This window comes from Perognathus longimembris, chromosome 27, assembly GCF_023159225.1.
Source record: "Perognathus longimembris pacificus isolate PPM17 chromosome 27, ASM2315922v1, whole genome shotgun sequence".
In the NCBI taxonomy this organism is placed as follows: domain Eukaryota; kingdom Metazoa; phylum Chordata; class Mammalia; order Rodentia; family Heteromyidae; genus Perognathus; species Perognathus longimembris.
The window spans coordinates 887,920-907,940 of NC_063187.1; the positions used below are offsets into that span (position 1 = coordinate 887,920).

The 20,021-nt window shown below is 45.9% G+C and overlaps 1 protein-coding gene across 1 annotated transcript in view; it reads right to left on the minus strand.

The window, feature by feature from the left end:
• Window positions 1-4,616: 4,616 nt before the first annotated feature.
• Window positions 4,617-20,021, minus strand: part of St8sia1 (ST8 alpha-N-acetyl-neuraminide alpha-2,8-sialyltransferase 1) — a 42,002-nt gene continuing 26,597 nt past the window's right edge. Inside the window, 3 exon segments of the mRNA XM_048335042.1 lie at window positions 4,617-5,103; window positions 12,188-12,280; window positions 14,209-14,318. Of these exon segments, the coding sequence (XP_048190999.1) occupies window positions 4,617-5,103; window positions 12,188-12,280; window positions 14,209-14,318 (690 nt within the window).

The following is a 20,021-nucleotide window of genomic DNA, read 5'->3' on the forward strand; positions in this document are numbered from 1 at the left end:
AACGGCCAGAAGCAGCGCTGTGGCTCAAGTGGCAGAGTGCTAGCCTTGAGCGGGAAGAAGCCAGGGACAGTGCTCAGGCCCTGAGTCGAAGGCCCAGGACTGGCCAAAAAAAAAAAAATACTCCACTATACTGGACCAAATGTGGTAAACTTTGTCCTGGCATGAAATCTGAAGCTCTTAATTTGAGATAAACTAAATGAAGTAACAAGAGTTTCAAACTCACACTCAATTTTCTTAGGAATAATAGAATATTCCAGAGTATTCTACAGAAAAATTCTAGAAAGGCATATATATGTAATGTGTGTGTGAATATATATGTATATGTGTATATATATATACACACACATATATACACATATATATAATTCCTAAGGTCCTTTCTAGAATTTCATATTTACATGTATAATTAAATATATAAATAATTTCATATATATATATATAATTAAGGACAGTGATGCAAGATTTCATCCTATACATATGCGCACACACATTTTTGTTTATATGTATGACCCAAGCAAGGCATATGTTACTTGTGAGTTAGTAACACCAAACAATGTTTCCTGAGAAAACATTTTCATTTACTCATAGTCACTCTTTGTATAGGATGGAGCCTTAAGATAATGTGAACAACTAAACTTCCATTGGGTCTGTTCTGAGTTCTACCATCTTGGAGCTATTTCACCTTCTAGACTGGGGATTATTTGCTGTGAAAAGCTTATCTGTGATGGTAGGACGCTTAGTGGGAACTTCCGGTTGTCCATGAGGCACTTTCTAGAAACATCCTTGGATGGTGACAATGACACACATTTCCAGGTAGAGCCAATGGCTCTGCAGAGGGAAGGGGGCCTAACGAGCTAAAGTAGGGGGCTAAGCAAATAGGATCAATATCTACCATTTCTATTTTGCATTTTATTTTGTTGTGCCGGTCCTAGGACTTGAACTCAGGGCCCGAGCACTGTCCCTGAATGTTTGTGCTCAAAGCTGGCGCTTTACCACTTGAGCCACAGCTCTACTTCTGGCTTTTTGTTGATTGATTGGAGATAAGAGTCCTACAGACTCTCCTGCCTGTGCTGGCTTCAAATCACAATCTTCAGATCTCAGCCTTCTGAGTAGCTGGGATTACAGGCGTGAGCTACTGGCACCTTAGCTTGTTTTGTATTTTAGAAGCTACACAGCACAGGTGTGTTTTTTTTTTAATTTATCACTAACATGTGCTGCAAATCTACTGCAAAAGTCTACCTAGGAATCTCATCAAGATGACAAATGTCCAGAAAGCATTTTTTTCAATGCTGTCCCTTCTCTAATAGACCTCATGATTTTATGATTATATGCTATCAATTTTAGCCATGCCTAACCTAAAAGTTAATGAACACTTAATTTTAATCGGAAAGGTAATTGATATTTAACACACATTGAATTAACTTGTGTGGGGTTTGTTGTTAACCCTCTTACATAGATAATGAAGTCTATGGGTAAAAAAAAATGTGTTGTGAGGCGATTATCAAATACTAATAGCTCAAAAGAAAGATTTATATTCTCTGCGTACTCAGACAGCTCGTTCGCAATATTTTCTCATCACCCAGGATCTAAGAAGCAAGATGCTCAGTAGAATTGAAATACTCAGCCAGCAGCCAATGGCTCCGCCTGTCATCCCAGCTACTCAGGAGGCTGAGATCTGAGGATCCCAGTTCAAAGCCAGCCTGGGCAGGAAAGTCTGTAAGACTCTTAGCACCAATCAACTACTCAGAAAAAAAGCCCGAAGTGGCGCTGTGGCTCAAGTGGTAGAGCACCAGCCTAGAGCACAAAGAGGCTCAGGGACAGCACCCAGGGTGTGAGTTCAAGCCCCAGGATGTCCACTACCCCCCACCCCCCCAAATCAAGATTTCCATTTCCTCACAAGCTGTTCCTGTCCACATGACTGTCCTTGCTGTGTGTGCAAGTGGTTGCGACAGGCGGCCTCCAGTGTTCTGCCTGACACAGGAAATAAACAGCACTATAATTGATATTCAGGAGCCCAGCCATGCAACGGACTCGCCTGCTAGGGGGCCTTTGCGTGCCAGTCTGGAGGAAGTGGGCAGGAAGGAAAAGTTCTCTTCACTTGAGGACTAAGACTTGTCTCTGCTAGCTGGGTGTGGTGGCGCAGGTCTGGAATCCCATGTGTTTGGGAAGCAGAAATTAGGGAGACCTGGGTTCAAGATCAGCCTGGGCCACAAAGTTTTGTTTTGTTTTTGGCAAGACTGCATCTCAACCAATGCTGGGTGCTGTGGTGCATGCCTGTATCCCCAGCAATGGCAGAAGCAATGCAAGGAAACAAGGGCAGGGCATGGTGGCATGCAGCTGTTCTCTCCAGAGACACATGGAAGGACAAGCAGGAGGGTCACCCAGGCATGAAGGGAGGCGCCATCTTGAAAACCAATGGGAAAAGGGAGCGGAAGTGTGGCTCATGTGGTAGAGTGTAAGCACTAGGCTGTGAGTTCAAGTCCCAGCACTACCAAAAGAAGGAGGAGGAGGAGGAGGAGGAGGAAAGAGAGGAGGAAGAAGGAACAGGAGGAGGAGGAGGAGAAGGGGAAGAAAGAGGAGGAGGGTGGAGGAGGAGGAGGAGGGGGAGGAGGAAGAAGAGAGAAAGAGAAGGGGAGGAGGAAGAAGAGAGAAAGAGAAAAGGAGGAGGAGGAGAGAAAGATGAGGAGGGGGGAGGAGGAGGGGAGGAGGGGGAAGGAAGGAGGGGGAGGAGGGTTGGTCTTTGGTTCTGGTGGAGCAGATAGGAGGCAGCTCTTCAACACTAGTTACACACTTGGCCATCTGATCATGTAGGATGTTTTGCTCACTGTGCAGGAAAGCTTGCTCGACTGTGCACAGGCATGCACATATCTGTACACACATGTGCAGACCTGGCTCACACACGTCTGCCTGGTGTCTGTCTTCCTCTCACACCAACCTTTCTGCGCTGGTGCTTTGCTTTGCTGCCTGTCTAGACATTCCATGAGCTTTGCTGCCTGTCTAGACATTCAAAGACGCTTTGCAGCCTGTCTAGACATTCAATGCACTTTGCTTTGTGTCTAGACATTCAATAACATTTTGCAACCTGTCTAGATATTCAATAATGCTTTGCTGTCTGTCTAGACATTCAATGAGCTTTGCTGCCTGTCTGGACATTCAAAGACACTTTGCTGCCTGTCTAGACACCCAATGATGCTTTGCTGCCTGTCTAGACAATTATGCAATTGATACGTAATTAATATGCTCACGGTTTTAGCCTCTCTCTCTCTTTTTTTTTTTTTTGCAGGAAAATCATAGCAACAGTGCACACAGACACATATGGTGCAGCTCTAACATGCCCTAAATTTTTGAGGTGGGGAAGTGGCTCCTGCTACCCACACTACAAGTGGACATATCTAAATTCAATTATGCTTGACACACATGAAACAGACTCCACATTGAGGAAGAAGAAACATGGTTTGTTTCTTTGTTTTGTTTTTTTTTTGGTAAATAGTAGAGCAATGCAGACTTTAGTCAACAGATTACATGAATCAGCCGCAGCATTGTATAGCCTTATTACTCAATAAGGTATTTTTATTTCATTTTTGGTGCCAGTATTGGGGCTTGAACTCAAGGCATTATACTCTCACTTGGTTTTTTGTTGTTGTTGTTTGTTTTGTTTTTATGCTCAAGCCTGGTGCTTTATCACTTGAGCCATACCTCCACTTCCGGCTTTTTGCTGGTTCATGGGAGAGAAGAGCCTCATGGACTTTTCTACTTGGGCTGGCTTTGAACCATGATCCTCAGATCTCAGCCTCCTGAGTAGCTTGGATGACAGGTGTTAGCCACCAATGCCCGGCTTCAATAAGGTATTTTAAAATATACCCCATCTTCCACACACTGCCCTCAAATAGAGCAAAAATAAATTAATAATTTTGAAAAAAACCAAACAACCTATAGTTCTAATGCCAGTCTTAATAAGACTGTTTGTTGTTGTTGAGTTATTATTAAGCCAGTTGCCCGGGCTTCTCCTTTCTGCTACCTGGCGTAGTTCTTTTGTCTCAACAATGACAGGTGGTTTTGATTTCTTTCACACTGTAGTCCTCCAACTTGGGACCCCCAACAGTGGGGTTTTGTCAGCAATATCTCATGAGAATTTCCCTCCTTGCAAATGCACAAAATGGCGCTATCAAATGTTCCCACGACACTGGCTGGCTGCCCGAGTCAACACGAAAAATGGCATTTTGTGGCACCCCATGGAATGGTGTGGCCATTCTTGTTCTCTTCTGGTGTCACATAGAAAACCTAGAAAAAGCCCAGCTCAGCCATTTTTTTTTCTTTTGTGAGGGGAGAGATGCTGACCCTGGGGCTCTAACTCAGGGCCTGGGCGCTGTCCTTGAGCTTCTTTTGCTCTAGGCTAGCGCTCTACCCCCTTGCGCCACGCTTCCCCTTCCAGCTTCCTTTTTAGGGGGACAAGAGGGTGGTTCATCAGAGATCAAGAGTCTCGTGGACGTTTTCCTGCCCCAAGCTGGCCTCCGTCTGTCCTTGAGCCTCAGATCTCAGCCTCCCAAGCGGCAGGCTGAGATTACAGGTGTCACCACCATGGCCCAGCTCTCCATGCCTCTGTGGTTCTGTGACTCCTAAGGGCTAGGCTGGAGGGAGGGCATCTCACAGGGATCCAGCTGCATCTTCAATGCACCGATTTTGTGAAGAAACCAGAGCTGGAGGAATTCTTCAGGCATAGCATGGAAGCCAGAGAAAGGCAAGACGTTATCGTAATAATGGTGGCTGATTGACTGTTCGTGTGTGTCCACGGAGAAAGGCCAGAAGCCATAGATGGCCACCTCCTCACACAGCCCTAGAGCCGCGCTCACCAGAAACAATCCTGTGGACAGGCGCTTGGCATGGATGCCCCGGTTCTTCCAGAACTTTCCGATGCTCCTCAGGAAGTTAGGGTTGGCAAAGAGGACTGTCTGATTGGCACCCACGTCGGTGAGGGTGTAATACACGCGGAGCGAGGGCTCGGTGCCCGTTTTCATGCTGAAAGCAGGCATGTAGATGTAGCTGTGTTTGTAGATTTTCATGCTCTCCACGAAGCTCTTCCTGGACCACAGAAGGTTCTCGAATCTATGAGAGACAAGAGGCTCCATTAAACCTGGATGAGGAGAGAGAAATGCAGGGCTCCTGGGTTTATAACATGGCAGCAAACGCCATGAGAAAAAGAGATCTTGAACACAAGCCATCTGGAACCTTCCCAGCCGTCTCCACACCGGGTGTCCTGGACTTTCTTCCACCCCAGTGTTTCACATCCAAGTTAAGGTGTCTTTGTGGAATTCTTCAGAAGGGAAATGCATTGTATATTTTTTAAAGTATTTTTTAAATTTATTGCTATTGTAAAGGTGATGTAAAAAAAAAAAAAACTTTTCTGAGGATCATGGTTCAAAGCCAGCCCAGACAGGAAAGTCTGGGAGACTTTTTTTTATCAGTCCTAGGACTTGAACTCAGGACCTGGGTGCTGTCCCTGAGCTTTTTTTTTTGCTCAAGGCTGGCACTCTACCACTTGAGCCACAGCACCTTTTCTGGCCTTTTCTGTGTATGTGGTACTGAGGAATCAAACCCAGGGCCTCATGCATGCTAGGCAAGCACTCTACCACTAAGCCACCTTCCAAGCCCTGTGAGACTGTTATCTCCAATGAACTACAGAAAACCAGAAATGGCACTTCGGTTAAGGGGACGGAGTACTAGCCTTGAGCGAAAAAACTCAGGGATAGAATCGAGCCCTGAGTTCCGGCCCCACGACTGACAAAAGAAAAAAATTATCTTTAAGTAGTTGTACAAAGGAGCTGCCATTGAACAAAGCAGTCGATGAACACAATGCATCCTGATGCATGTCACCCCCCCTTTCCACAGTCTCCCCCATTCCTCCCCTCCCCACCCCTGCCCTCGCTCTTCTTCATTGTGTGGAATCCACACTGGATTCTTGCCTGCATTCTCCCCTTCTTCTCCTCTTCATTTGTCCCCCCCTCTCCCCTGGGCCCACCCCACCTCTATGGAGTCCCAATTCCTGGTTTCATTTTGCTGAACTTTGACTTTGCTTTTCTAAGGAATGACCTGATTTGAGTTCTCCCTTGAATCTACCGTATTTCATGTAATATATGTGCATATACTTGCACACCATTCCACAGGTATACGTGTAAGTTTAGAAGCTAAATCTAGCCTCCACATAGAAACGAAAACATGCATCCTTTGTCTCTCTGGAAAGACTTGGGGGGAAATTTATGTTAAAATTATGTTCTTGGCCCAAATACATATTTTCCTGGGGATGTAAAAGGGCTTCAACATTCATGAATTCATAGAATGGTGATGGCTGGGATACAATGTTTCTGGCTTTCTTGTTTTCCCTACTTCAATCTTGTAATACTAAAATAAATCTCTGCTAAACTTTAAAAATAAAGAAATCACGTTAAAAGAATTCAAACAATAAAATAAAAAAGCCAGCCTGGGCAGGAATGCCTGTGAGCCTCCAATTAGATAACCCCTCCCCCACCCCAAAATAGAAGTGGAATTGTGGCTGAAATGGTGGAGTGTCAGCTACTAGGGGGGAAAAAAATGAGGGACAGAGCCTTGGCCCCAAGTTCAAGCCCCAGGACTAGCATTAAATAATGGTGGGATTCAATAATGGGAGGATGGATGGAGTTGAGAGCTGGTGGCTCACACTTGTAATCTCAGCTACTCAGGAGGCTGAGATCTGATTATCACAGATTGAAACCAGCCCAGGTAGAAAAGTCCACGAGACTCTTCTCCACTGAACCATCAAAAATCCAGAAGTAGAGCTGTGGTTCAAGTGGTAGAGCACCAGCCTTGAGCATAAAAGCTTAGTGACAGTGCTTAGGCCCTGAGTTCAAGCCCAGTCCTGGCACATATACAAGAAAGAAGAAAGAGAGGTAGAAAGAGGAAAAGAAGGAAAGGAAGGACGGAAGGAAGGAAGGAAAGAAGGGAGGGAAGGGAAGGGAAGGGAAGGGAAGGGAAGGGAAGGGATGTAGGGAAGGGAAGGGATAGCAGAAGGCAAATAAGAAAAGACCTTCAAAAATAACTGGGGAAGAGAACATGGGGCGACCCAAAACTTGTGAGGTACAGTGTTTGAGATGCAAACACAATTTTTTAAAGGGTTGGGGGGAGTTGTTCTTTTCCTCCCACTGTTTCTGAGTATCTGTCACACCGAGCAGCGATGGAGAGCGAGCCAGCCGAGCGAATGACAGAGGGTGACACAGTACCTCACTTGGGGTCACCCAAGTTCAAAGACTAAGTGATTATACGGTTGTTTCACCTGGCCACTGTCCACTTCAAGCGGCTCTGCAAAGAGCCTCAAACGACCATCAGGAAACGGCAGCGAGACTCCACCAGGGCCACAGTGAGGCCGGGGCGAGATTATGACATTCAATGTCCACAACAGGACATTTATTTTTATTTCCTACTGAGATCCATGTGGGAGAGGCTGACAGCAACTTCGAAGGGAAAGATTTTCCCTTGCTTCCACCTTGGTGAGAGAAAGACTCCTAAGTAGTCCTTATCTTTCTCCTCAGCTCCTGTCTGCCTCAGCTAAAAAGAACTTGGAGTGACAAATTTTATACATATATATAGTATTAATTTACATAAAAGATATATAAATAAAGGGGGTATATCTCATATATAAGATATGTGTATGTATGCACACATATTTCATATGTGTTTTTCTATATAATACACAGCCATATTCTCTAGGTCTCTAAAATATGGTCAGTACTACCATTTTGAACTTCTTTTCTTTTTTTAAAGAACAACTAAGTGTTTTCTAGAAGCATCACTAACAGCCAACCCAGGTGGCTCACGCCTGTAATCCCACCACTCATGAGGCTGAGATCTGAGGATCACAGTGAAAAGCCAAATCCAAGAGTCTTATTTCCAACTAACTAGCAAAACATTGGAAGTGGAAGTATGGCTCAAGAGGTAGAGCATCAGCTATGAGCTGAATGAGATCACTGAGTTCAAACCCCACTATAGACAGACACACACACACGCATGCACGCACACAGACAACAGTATCCTTAAAGGCTAGTGCTCTACCACTTGAGCCACAGCTCCACTTCTAATTTTGGTGGTTCATTGGAGATAAAAGTCTCATGGACTTGCCTGCCCAGGCTGGCTTTGAACCACGATCCTCAGATCTCAGCCTCCTGAGTAGCTGGGATGGTAGGCATGAGCCTCCTAGCACCTGGCTAGAAATCTTTATCTTGATGAGTTTGAGGACCAAAACATTGGTAACATTCTTCTTATTAAAACTGACAGCTGGGGCTGGGGATATGGCCTAGTGGCAAGAGTGCTTGCCTCATATACATGACGCCCTGGGTTCAATTCCCCAGCACCACATATACAGAAAATGGCCAGAAGTGGCGCTGTGTCTCAAGTGACAGAGTGTTAGCCTTGAGCAAAAAGAAGCCAGGGACAGTGCTCAGGCCCTGAGTCCAAGGCCCAGGACTGGCCAAAAAAAAACAAACAAAAAACTGACAGCTGGGGGTGATCGCAGAAGCCTGTAATTCCAGCCACTTGGGAGATGGAGATGCAATATCCAAAGACACAGCAGTTCAAGACCAGCCCAGGCATTAAAGTTCTCTAGACTCCATCTCAACTAAAATGACTGGGCATGGTGGCATATACCTGTCATCCCCACCAACAAATAGAAGCACAAATAGGAGGAAGGAAATCCAGGCCAGACATAAAGAGATCTTAGCTTGAAAATATCCCATGCACAAAAGGGTCTGGAGATGACACTCAAGCTTTAGAATTTAACTCGGAATCCCTGGGCTCCATCCCCAGTATTGCCCCCCAAATACTGAAGCAATGCAAAACCTTCTTCTAATGAGCCAATCAATTTATCAATCAATTATCAATGAGAGCCCCTAGAGGCCACTGTGCCTCCTCATCTGCTATGCTGGGAGCTGGTACAGACAGATGTTCAGCAGAGCAGCTGCTCCACAGGGCAAATTATTAAAAAAAAACAAAAAAAAAACTTTCCGGTTCTACTTCAGTAGATTTATTTTGGGAAGTGATTTACATGAGAGAGAGAGAGACAAAAAAAAAACCTCTGGTTTTTTCCAGAAAAGAAAATCCCTAACATTTGAAGAAGAAAAGAGAAAGCAATTGAAGAACTCAAGAGTTTTGTCATGGTGGTTAAGTAGGAAAAAGATCATCTTTGAGTTTTTGGGGGGAGGGGGAAGCTGGTGGCTCACGCCTGTCATCCCAACTACTCAGGAGGCTGAGATCTGAGGATCAGGGTTCAAAGCCAGCTCAGGCAGGAAAGCCTGTGAGACTCTTTTCTCTAAGGAACCACCAGAAAACCGGAAATGGAGCTGTGTCTCAAGTGGTAGAGCACCAGCCTTGAGCAAAAGAGCTCAGGGACAGTGCCCAGGCCCTGAGTTCAAGCTCCAGAACAGGCAAAAAACCGAAACCAAAAACAAAACCCTGCATTTTTTTGCTGTGCTATTCCAGAGGCTCTGCCTCGCTTCTTCCCTGTGCACATTTTCCTCAAGTTTTTCCTTATCTCAGCCTCCCTGCCGGGTGCTCTTGCCTCTGGCTTACTACCCTCTGCCCACGGCAGTTCTAAAGGCCCTAAAGTTTGGTTCACAGGAGAATGGGAGAAGGGAGAGAAAGGGATGATGAGCGAAGGAGGGTAAAGCTATGGCCAAGCTGAGAAAAACGCTCACGTGGGGTTGGGAATTTTGTGTCTCCTGGCAGTGCAGAAATGGAACTGACTCATCATCTTGCCCGTTTCCCCCCTGCTGGCTGTGCTATTCTCATTCCACATCCTCGGTTACCCCCTCCTTGATGCAGTGGAGAAAATTCCCTGCCGAGCCTCCCACTTGTGTCTGCCTTCTCCGTTGTGGTGCAGACTTTTTTTGGGGGTGGGGGGGGTCCTACTGATTCATGGTGATTTAATTTAAATATTAGAATAGAGCCATTCACTGGGAAGGTGGCTGAGTGGTAGAGTGTTTGCCTAGCATGCATGAAGCCCTGGGTTCGATTCCTCAGCATCACATATACAGAAAAGGCCAGAAGTGGCGCTGTGGCTCAAGTGGTAGAGTGCCAGTCTTGAGCAAAAGAAGCTCAGGGACAGTGCTCAGGCCCTGAGTTCAAGCCCCAGGACCAGCACCAATAAATAAATAAAATAAAAAATTTTCAAAAAAATTCCTTAAAGCTTCCTGTAGGTGGCTCCAGTATACTGGTAAAAAAACACTAAGAGAAAAACAGGAAAGAGGAGGGAAAATAACTCATGGTGAATGTCAGCCAAAAATTTAGAAACATTAGCACTATTTTCTCTTTTTACTTATTGCCTGTTTGCTGGTGGTTCATTGGAGATAAAAGTTTCATGGACTTTCCCTGCCCAGGCTGGCTTTGAACCGTGATCCTCAGATCTCAGCCTCCTGAGTAGCTGGGATGACAGACATGAGCCACCAGTGCCCGGCTAGCACTATCTTGTTTATTTTAACCCTTGTGCTCCTTAATAAACTGTAGTATTATTAGCACGGGGGGAGAGCAAGAACATTTTTCCCCATCTGACCCTGCCTGCTGTCCCCAAACCATTCATGTGCTCTGAAAACCAAGCATGATTTTTTTTTAAAAATTATTTTTTTATTTTTTTTTTTGCCAGTCCTGGGCCTTGGACTCAGGGCCTGAGCACTGTCCCTGGCTTCCTTTTGCTCAAGGCTAGCACTCTGCCACTTGAGCCACAGCGCCACTTCTGGCCGTTTTCTGTATATGTGGTGCTGGGGAATCGAACCCAGGGCCTCATGTATACGAGGCAAGCTCTCTTGCCACTAGGCCATATCCCCAGCCCCCCCACCAAAAAAAATTTTTAATACATGTATTCTGAAGAAGCAAATACTTGGAAATATGGTTCTTCCTGGCACAAAGTGCTACTCTTAAAGTAGGACTCTTAAAGTAGGCAGGACACATTCTTTATCTCAAGGATAAAAACACCAGTTTAAAAATATATGGTAGAGGGCTGGGAAGATGGCTTAGTGGTAGAGTGCTAGCTTAGAATGCATGAAAACCTGGGTTCTATTCTTCAGTTCTATATACACAGAAAAAGCCAGAAGTGGCAGTGAGACTCAATTGGTAGAATGCTAGCCTTGAGCAAAAGAAGCTCAGGGACAGTGCCCAGGCCCTGAGTTCAAGCCCCAGGACTGGAAAAAAAACAATAGAGCGATTTACCAGCATGGCATAGGCACTTGCTCAAGATTTAGTCTACTCTATATACTTTCCTAGGCACGAAGAATAAAAATATTTAAACAACAACAACAAAAGGCAAGTGTCAGCGGGGGGCCAGTGGTTCACATCTGTCATCCCAGCTACTCAAGAGACTGAGATCGGAGGATCACAGTTCAAAGCCAGCCCAGGCAGGAAAGTCCGTGAGATTCTTATCTCTAATGAATCACCAAAAAGCTGGAAGTAACACTGTGGATCAAAGTAGTAGAGCGCTAACCTTGAGCAAAAGAGCTCAGGGACAGCGCCCAGGCCCTGAGTTGAAGCACCAAGACTGACAAAATTGAAAAAAAATTAAGTAAGTAAAAGATATGGCAGAATGCATTCTTTCCTAAAAGGCATGTGCAAACATAATGCTTACATAATTAAAGTACAGGTCAGTTTCAGAGACCCACAGCCCCAGTGGTAAAAGTGTAACACAAGTAAGGTACTGGTGGCTCATGCCTGTAATCTTGACTACTCAGGAGGCTGAGATCTGAGGATCACGGATCAAAGCCAGTCTACACAGGAAAATCCACGAGACTCTTATCTCCAATGAACCATCACAAAACCATAAGTGGAGCTCTGGCTCAAATGGTAGAGGGCTAGCTACCCTTAAGCACAATAAGTTCAAGTTCCAGAACTGGTTTAAAAAAAAAGTGCAACAAAAACCCTGGCCCAAAACAAAAAAAAAAAAATGTGCAAAGCTGGATGTAATGTTGCTTCTTTGAGCAAAATGATTGATCCCCTGTTATTTCTGTCAGCTCTGACAGGAAGCAAAACACCCCAGAGGAAGCGAGATACAGTTTGGCCTCCATGATCCTGTCTCCTTCATTTCTGATTCCCTCTTCCTGCTTGTCCAGAGGACTTCCTGCTTCCCCAGCTGGCAGATACTGGTGAGAAGCTGCCAACTTCCTCTTCTCTTCCTGCTCACCTCTGCCGAATGATGCTGGGATTGGCCGTCACCAAATGCGTCTTTGAGCCGACATCTTTAGTGTATTCACTCGACAATGGCGGGAGATTGCATCTAGAAACACAAGAATGAGAATGAGATGTATACTCTGTGTGTGTGTGTGTGTGTGTGTGTGAGAGAGAGAGAGAGAGAGAGAGAGAGAGAGAGAGAGAGAGAGAGAGAGAGAGAATATTCTGGGGCTTGAACTCATGGCCTGGGTGCTGTCCTTGAGGTTTTGTGTTCTTATTTTCTCCTCAAGGCTGGTGCTCTACCATTTGAACCACACCCCCACTTCCAGCTTTTGGGTGGTTAATTCCAGATAAAAGAGACTCAGACTTTCCTGCCCCAGCTGGCTTTGAACCACCAATCCTCAGATCCCAGCCTCCTGAATAGCTAGGATTACAGGCATTAGCCACTGGTGCCTAACTTGATCATATGTTTTTTGTTTGTTTGTTTTTAACCCATTCATTTGTGGCACAACGATCACCATACATTTTAGTGAGAATATCTGCTGTAAGTTTTTGTACCTAAACTTTCTCTTCAAGTGCAAATATCTAGGGGGAAACTTCCCTGGCTCTCTTCTCATAAGAAAAGCATGTTATAATTTTAGCTCTTTGAATTTTAAATTGATAATTATATGGATTTACATAAAAGGCACACTGAATACACGCAAATTGTTTCTAATAGGGCATAATTGTGTAAAAGTGATCCAAAGTTTGCATTATCTCTTTTTTGGCATGATTATTAACAGATATTCATGGCTGAAGTGTCTTATTAACAATGTTTCTCCTCCTCCTCCTCCTCCTCCTCCTCCTCCTCTCCTCATCCTCTTCCTCCTCTTCCTTCTCCCTCCTCCTCCTCCTCCTCCTCCTCTTCCTCCTCCTCCTTCTCCCTCCTCCTCCTTCTCCTCTTCCTCTTCCTCTTACTCCTCCTCCTCTTCCTCCTCCTCCCAATAGTGACAGAGCTTGAGCTCAGGGCCTGGGTGCTGTCCCTTAGTTTTTTCTAATCCAAGCTGGTGCTCTACCACCTGAACAAATAGCTCCACCTCTGACTTTTTGCTAATTAACTGGAGATAAGAGTCTCACCAATTTTCCTGCCCAGGCTGGCTTTGAACTTTCATACTCTGACACTCTCAGCCTCTTGAGTAGCTGGGATGATAGGCATGAGTCACTGTACTAGGCTGTTCAAAACAAAACTCAGGGATAGCACCCAGGCACTGAGTTCAAGCCTCAGGACAGGCACTACATAAATAAATGGATATTTAAAGGAAGCACAAACCCCAAATCTCTCTCCTGCTTTGCACATAGGCTGACCAGCTTCGCTTTTGCTTCTCGTCACAGTCTTCGTGGCTGTGGAGGCCCATTATACATACCCCAACTTGGGAGCTTTCGGGGGTGTGCCTAAAAGACCCCCACATGCCACCATTCTGGTCTTCAGTTCCTCAATAACAAATGTCTCCTCTTTCTGCAAGTTGCTTGTCTCCTATTCCAGGCACCATTCTCTGATTTTTAGCTTACTTCTTTGTGTGTGTGTCAGTTCTGGACTTGAACTCAGGGCCAGAATGCTGGCCCTGAGCTTTTTTGCTCTTTTTTTGTGCTCAGGGCTGGTGCTCTACCACTTGAGCCACACCTCCACTTCTGGCTTTTTTGGAGATGAGATTCCCACAGACTTTCTTGCCCTCACTGGCTTTGAACTGTGATCCTCCCATCTCAGCCTCCCGAGTAGCTGGGATGACAAGCGTGCGTTACCACACCCAACTAGCCAATTGGTTCTCATGTCTTTTCAGATGAACGACCTCATCTCAAAAGATGGGAGTGTCTGTGTGTGACCACGCTGATGGGGGACACGGCCATTTTGTCACCCTGGCTCCCCAGGGCACTGCCCCCTGTCTAGGAGGAGCTTGAGACCAGCCATGGAACACCGTAGCAGGGGTGGAAGGCACCAGGCCCGGGAAGGAGGCCAGGAGGCGGAGGCCGGGCTGGGTGGCGGGGGCTCTCTCTTACCTCATGATGAAGTTGGCCTCGTCAATCTGCCGGCCACAGCTGCTCTTCTTCAGGATGCCTCCATTGCCCACCACAGCACACTTCTTGAGGGGCAGCTGGAACGGGGTGGCCTGCAAGCACAGAGAACAAGGCAGGGGATCACGGCAGGGCCCACGCGAGCTGCCCACGGCCATGCTGGGCCCAGGGGGGAAAGAAAGGGCAGTGGAGAGGAGAGGGTAAAGAGGAGAGGATACAAGAGGGGAGGGGAAGGGAGGGGAGGGGAAGCTCCCTGAAATGTATTTAAATATAATCCCACTTTTCCCCTCTCCATTTCTCAAATTTGCTAAGTGCACAGTCAACTTTGTACCTGGGTGTTTGTTTGGAAAAAGGGAAAAAATCCCAACTAAACACAGGATTTGTGTGTGTGTGTGTGTGTGTGTGTGTGTGTGTGTGTGTGTATGCACGCGCAGATATTGGGACTTGAACTCAAAGCCTGTGTGCTGTCTCCTAGCTTCTTTTACTCGCTGCTGGAACTCTACTACTTGAGCCATTGCTCCACTTCTGGCTTTTTAGGTAGCTCACTGGAGAGAAGAGCCTTTGGCCTTTCTTTCCTAAGCTGGCTTTGAACTGTGATCCTCTGATCTTGGCCTCCTGAGGAGCTAAGATGATAGGCGTAAGCCACCGGCACCCAGCGACTTTGATCTTATTTCTCTATGTGCACCTCCCTCAAATCAAATTTCTTGGGGCCGGAGGCATGGCTCAAATGGTAGAGCACCTTGCCTAGCAAACTTGAAGCCTTGAGTTCAATTGTTAGTCCTGCCACAAATAAATAAGTGAATAAACAAATAAATAAATATATAAATGAATGAATGAATGAATGAATGAATGAAAAAGTTTCTGAGTATTTCCTAAGCTAGCTGTTCAGCGAGGGCTCGGAAGGTGGGAGCTCTGTACCTCAGAATTCACAGCATTCGTTCACACAACAAACGGAACCGAAATGCTGATATGATCACTGAAGGCGGGGACGCTAGCTGTAATGGGGAAAGCCAGACAGAAAAACCAGGTAACACTTCCACCTCCCTGACTCAGTGGGAGCTTTTCCCACCCAAGGTGAACCTTAAAAAAGAAGTCAGATTTTTGCTAGGCAAAGGAAATAGTATAAACAAACAACAACAAAAACACCTAGCCAGGCACTGGTGGAGCACAGTTCAAAGCCAGCCCAGGCAGGAAAGTCCATGAGACTCTGATCTCCAATGAACCACCAGAAAAAAGGAAGTGATGCTGTGGCTCAAAGGGGTAGAGCATTAGCCTTGAATGAAAGAGCTCAGAGACAGTGCCCAGGCCACAAGTTCAAGCCCCACGACCAACAAAAAACAAAACAACAAAAAATCAAAACACCAGAGTCTGTCCTGAGCCAGAAGGCTGGTTTGGTGATTGAGTAGCACAATGCTGGGTGATTTTGGAGATTTAAGGAGCAGGTCACTTGTGCCAAGCTGGACAGCTGGACAGCTTGTGGTCTTCTTCTGAAAGCATGTGAATCTAAAGGAAACGATACGCGCATCTGAGCGCTCCTTCAAGCACTATTTATATAGAGTACCGGAAATACCGAAACCCAGGAAAGGGCCCTGGAATTCGAAAATGCATCATTTGGTCTTTTCTAGCTGAGTCAGGTAGAAACTCTCTCTCTCTCTCTCTCTCTCTCTCTCTCTCTCTCTCTCTCTCTCTCTCTCTCTCTCTCTCTCTCTGTCTCTCCTCTCTCTCCCTCTCTCTCTTCTCCCTCTCTCTCTTTCTCTTTCTCAAGAAAAGAGTACATAGAATTAACTCACACATATCCACCAAAAGACCTTGTAATGGGTATAAAGTTATTAATCCAAGACAAAAAAAATCCTTAAAGATAATCAAAATACTAAAAAAAAAAAACTTAATAATTTTAAATGGAAGAACTAATCCCAGGAGTTTCTGCTCTTTGGTAGCTGAGGTGTGTGTGTGTGTGTGTGTGTGTGTGTGTGTGTGTGTGTGTGTGTGTGTGTGTGTGTGTTGGGACTTGAACTCGGGGCGCTATCCCTTAGTTTTGGGTTTGGTTTTTTGCTCAAGGTTGGTACTCTACCACTTTGAGCCACACTTCCACTTCTGGCTTTTTGAGGATTATTTGGAGATAAGAGTCTCCTGGACTTTCCTGCCCAGGATGGCTTTGAACCAGGATTCTCAGATCTCAGCCTCCTGAGGAGCTGGGGTGCTGGGCATCAGCCATTGGCCCCAGCTTCTCACCAGTATTCATTGTCCTCTTCATCCTAGACACTGTTGTGACAGGCCACAGAAGTTCCCTTTCCCCTCACCCTTGAGCTTACATATGAGTGGACGAAATGGATACGAAATAAAAACACATGGGTAAAATGAAACGGTGTGTGAGATGTTGGCATGTGCCAATTGGGGGACAGCCATGAAAGTAGAATTGGGGGGCTCATTCATAGGAAGTTCACGAGCAAATCCTACAGGAGACAGGAACCGAGCCAGCAAGCTCAGGAGAAACCACTGACATCAGAACTTTGAGAGGCTGAGCCCCGTGGCTCACACCTGTCAGCCTAGCTACTCAGGAGGCTGAGATCTGAGGACCACAGTTCAAAGCCAGCCCAGGCAGGAAAGTCCATGAGACTCTGATCTCCAATAAACCACCAGAAAACCGGAAGTGGAGCTGTGGCTCAAAGTGGTAGAGCCCCAGCCTTGAGCAAAAGAAGCTCAGGGACAGCACCCAGGCCCTGAGTTCAAGCCCCAGGACCATCAGAACACCAACATATACCTAACTGCAATCAAAGTCATTCCTCCTGTGTGCCCTCACCTACGGACCCACGTGGACCCCCGACTCGCATAATTATGCCCTACCCACAGACATAATTTAATCTCTTGCCCCTATGTTAATTATGGTCCTCTGCTTAGGCATCTAAAAACACCCCCTGCCCTGCATCTAATTACAGCGCCCCTCTTCTAAACTTAATTACACCCTCAGCCACCCATCTAATTATGCACTCTGTAACACAGTTGATTACCCTGCCCTGCCTAAGACCTCATTACTTCTAACCAAGGCATCAATTAATCCCCCAGCCCCCCACCCCAGAGCCTCAAAGACGCATTGATGGGTCCGTCTACACCCCATCATAGTATTACTTCAACTAACGGCTGCCAGCTTCTCCCAAGGAAGTTTCTGACAAGTATGGCAGGCAGACACCTGGACTGAACCATGACATGATAGATTCTAAGCAATCAAGGCAATCTGGCCATTTCCAGGAAACTAAACATGGATGTGTGTGTGTGTGTGTGTGTGTGTGTGTGTGTGTGTGTGTGTGTGTGTGTGTTGGCCCTGGGGCTTGAACTCAGAGCCTGGGTGCTGCCCCTGAGCTCTTTTGCTCAAGGCTGGTGCCCTACCACTTGAGCTCCACTTCTGGCTTTTTCTGTGGTTCACTGGAAATCAGAGTCTCATGGACTTTCCTGCCTGGGTGGGCTTCGAACTGCAATCCTTACCTCTCAGCCTCCTGCGTAGCTGGGAAGACAGTTGTGAGCCATCAATGCCCAGCTCCTGCATTTATTTTGTCCGTCATTAACAAGCCCCCTAAGGAAAATTTCAGCTATTCTCTTACTTGGTACATGTAAGTATTTTTTTATCATGCACAAACTATTCATAACTAGTTCATCATTTCTCAGGAAAGAAAATGCTCCTCACTATAAACATTTAGTTACTGAAGCCTTAAAAAAAATTAAACATTATTGGGCTGGGAAGGTGGCTTACCAGTAGAGTGCTTGCCTAGCATGTAGGAAGCCCTGGGTTCGATTCTTTAGTACCACATACACAGACAAAGCTGGAAGTGGCGCTGTGGCATTCGAGTGGTAGTGTGTTAGCCTTGTGTACAGAGAGGGCTCGGAGACAGTGAGTTCAAGCCCCAGGACTGGCAAAAATTAATTAATCAGCTAACTCAAATTAATTAACTAATTAAAAATTAACAAATAGAAGCAATTTTGAGCAAGCTCTCTCCCTCTCTCTCAATTTCTCTCTCTCTCCTCTCTCTCTTTCTCTTTCTCCCTCATGCCCAGGTCTAGAATTCATGCTCCAAGAACAGCAACAAAAGGCATAAATAATTAATTTAACAGGATCTATTCCTATTGACATGTACAATTCTACCATGAGAAGATGCAGATTTCATTAGCACTGCACCTTGCACCTCCAGCATTAGGAAATCAGTACATTTCTTTTCTTTCAATAAAGTGAGCCTGCCTCGGGTAGTTCATTACAGTAACATTAAGCAGGCGAATGTAACATGCATTCTTCACACAGGCAAGAAACCCTGCAAAGGTGATGAGCCACGGTGCTACCAGAAAGAGGCTCATAGGGATTGTGTAGCTAGTGGAAGGATCGATTTAATTTATCCCTGAGCTACCTGGAGAGACACGGGAACTTAGCTAAGTAATACAGAAATTGTATTCTTTTTTTTATTAATGAAGGCATAAAAAGGAAGAAACTAGGCAGGTGCTGGTGGCTCACACCTGTCATGGCAGCTACTCAGGAAGCTGAGAACTGAGGATCGCGGTTCAAAGCCAGCCCAGGCAGGAAAGTCCCTGAGACTCTTATCTCCAATGAACCACCAGAAAACCGGAAGTGGAGCTGTGGCTCAAGTGGTAGAGCACCAGTCTTGAGCTAAAGATCTCAGGGACAGTGTCCAGGCCCTGAGTTCAAGCCCTACAAGTGACCAAAATAAAAAAGACTTGTGACCCCCCCCCCCCACTGTCAAATTCTTTTCCAGAAAGATGGATGGGCTTAGTTGCCAGTGTGTGAAGCACCTATTCTCTACTTCCTCATTTGGCTTCCTTGGGCCATATCAATAAAAATTAGTCACTGAGTAAGTATATGTGCATATTGTAATTAGGACACAACGAGACAGGGCACAGCGAATGTAATGGTTCCAGGCAAAAGTTAGTGAAATTCTTTCTCAAAAAAAATAAAATAAAATAAATAGGTGGATGCAGCGATTCCCGCCTATAATCCCAGCCATGCTGAGATGGAGGTAGGAAGATTGCACGTGAGTGGACACGGGAGAGCTTATCTGAAAAACCAACACAAAGCCAGGCATCAGGACTCGCGCCTGGCATCCCAGCTAGTGGGAAGGATGGGATCTGAGGATTGGAGTTTCCAAACATGGAGTCTGAAGATTGCCCCCCATACTGCGTGCCCCACTGACACTCCAGCCAGGGAATCCGCCTAAGCCCGGCTGTAAACAGCCTATTCTGGGCACAACCCCACCTCTGGTAGCTTCTTCCTTAACCTCGGCCTCTGTGCTCAGACCTCATACAAGCCCAGCTCCGTTCCCAGCTCAGACACAGGCTCCAGGCCCGCTGCTCTAGCTCCATCAACAGTCCTCTGTGTGGCAAGATCAAGACCCAGCCTGCTTTCTTCCTTTCTCCTCCATTTTCCTAACATTTATCTACAATTAACCAGCCAAAAGAACTCCAATCCCAAATGAAGGTGTGGTTCAAGGTTTAAGCACCAGCCTGGAGTGAAAAAGCCAAGTAACAACATAAGCCCCGAGTTCAAACCCAAAACCTTAGGATTGGAGAGACAGACAGACAGAGAGATAGAGGAATAGAGATAGTATTGTCATTAGAGATAAAGAGAAAAATAGCTAAAAAGAGAGATTGAATGAGTGATTTGGCTGGTGTGCATAACAGAGATACAAAGATAAAAGACAGACAGGGAAATAAAAGATAAATAGAGATAGAGAGATGAGAGGGAAAACAAAAAGGGCCAAGGGGCACAGCTCAAGTTGTAGAGCACCTGACATGAGCAAGCA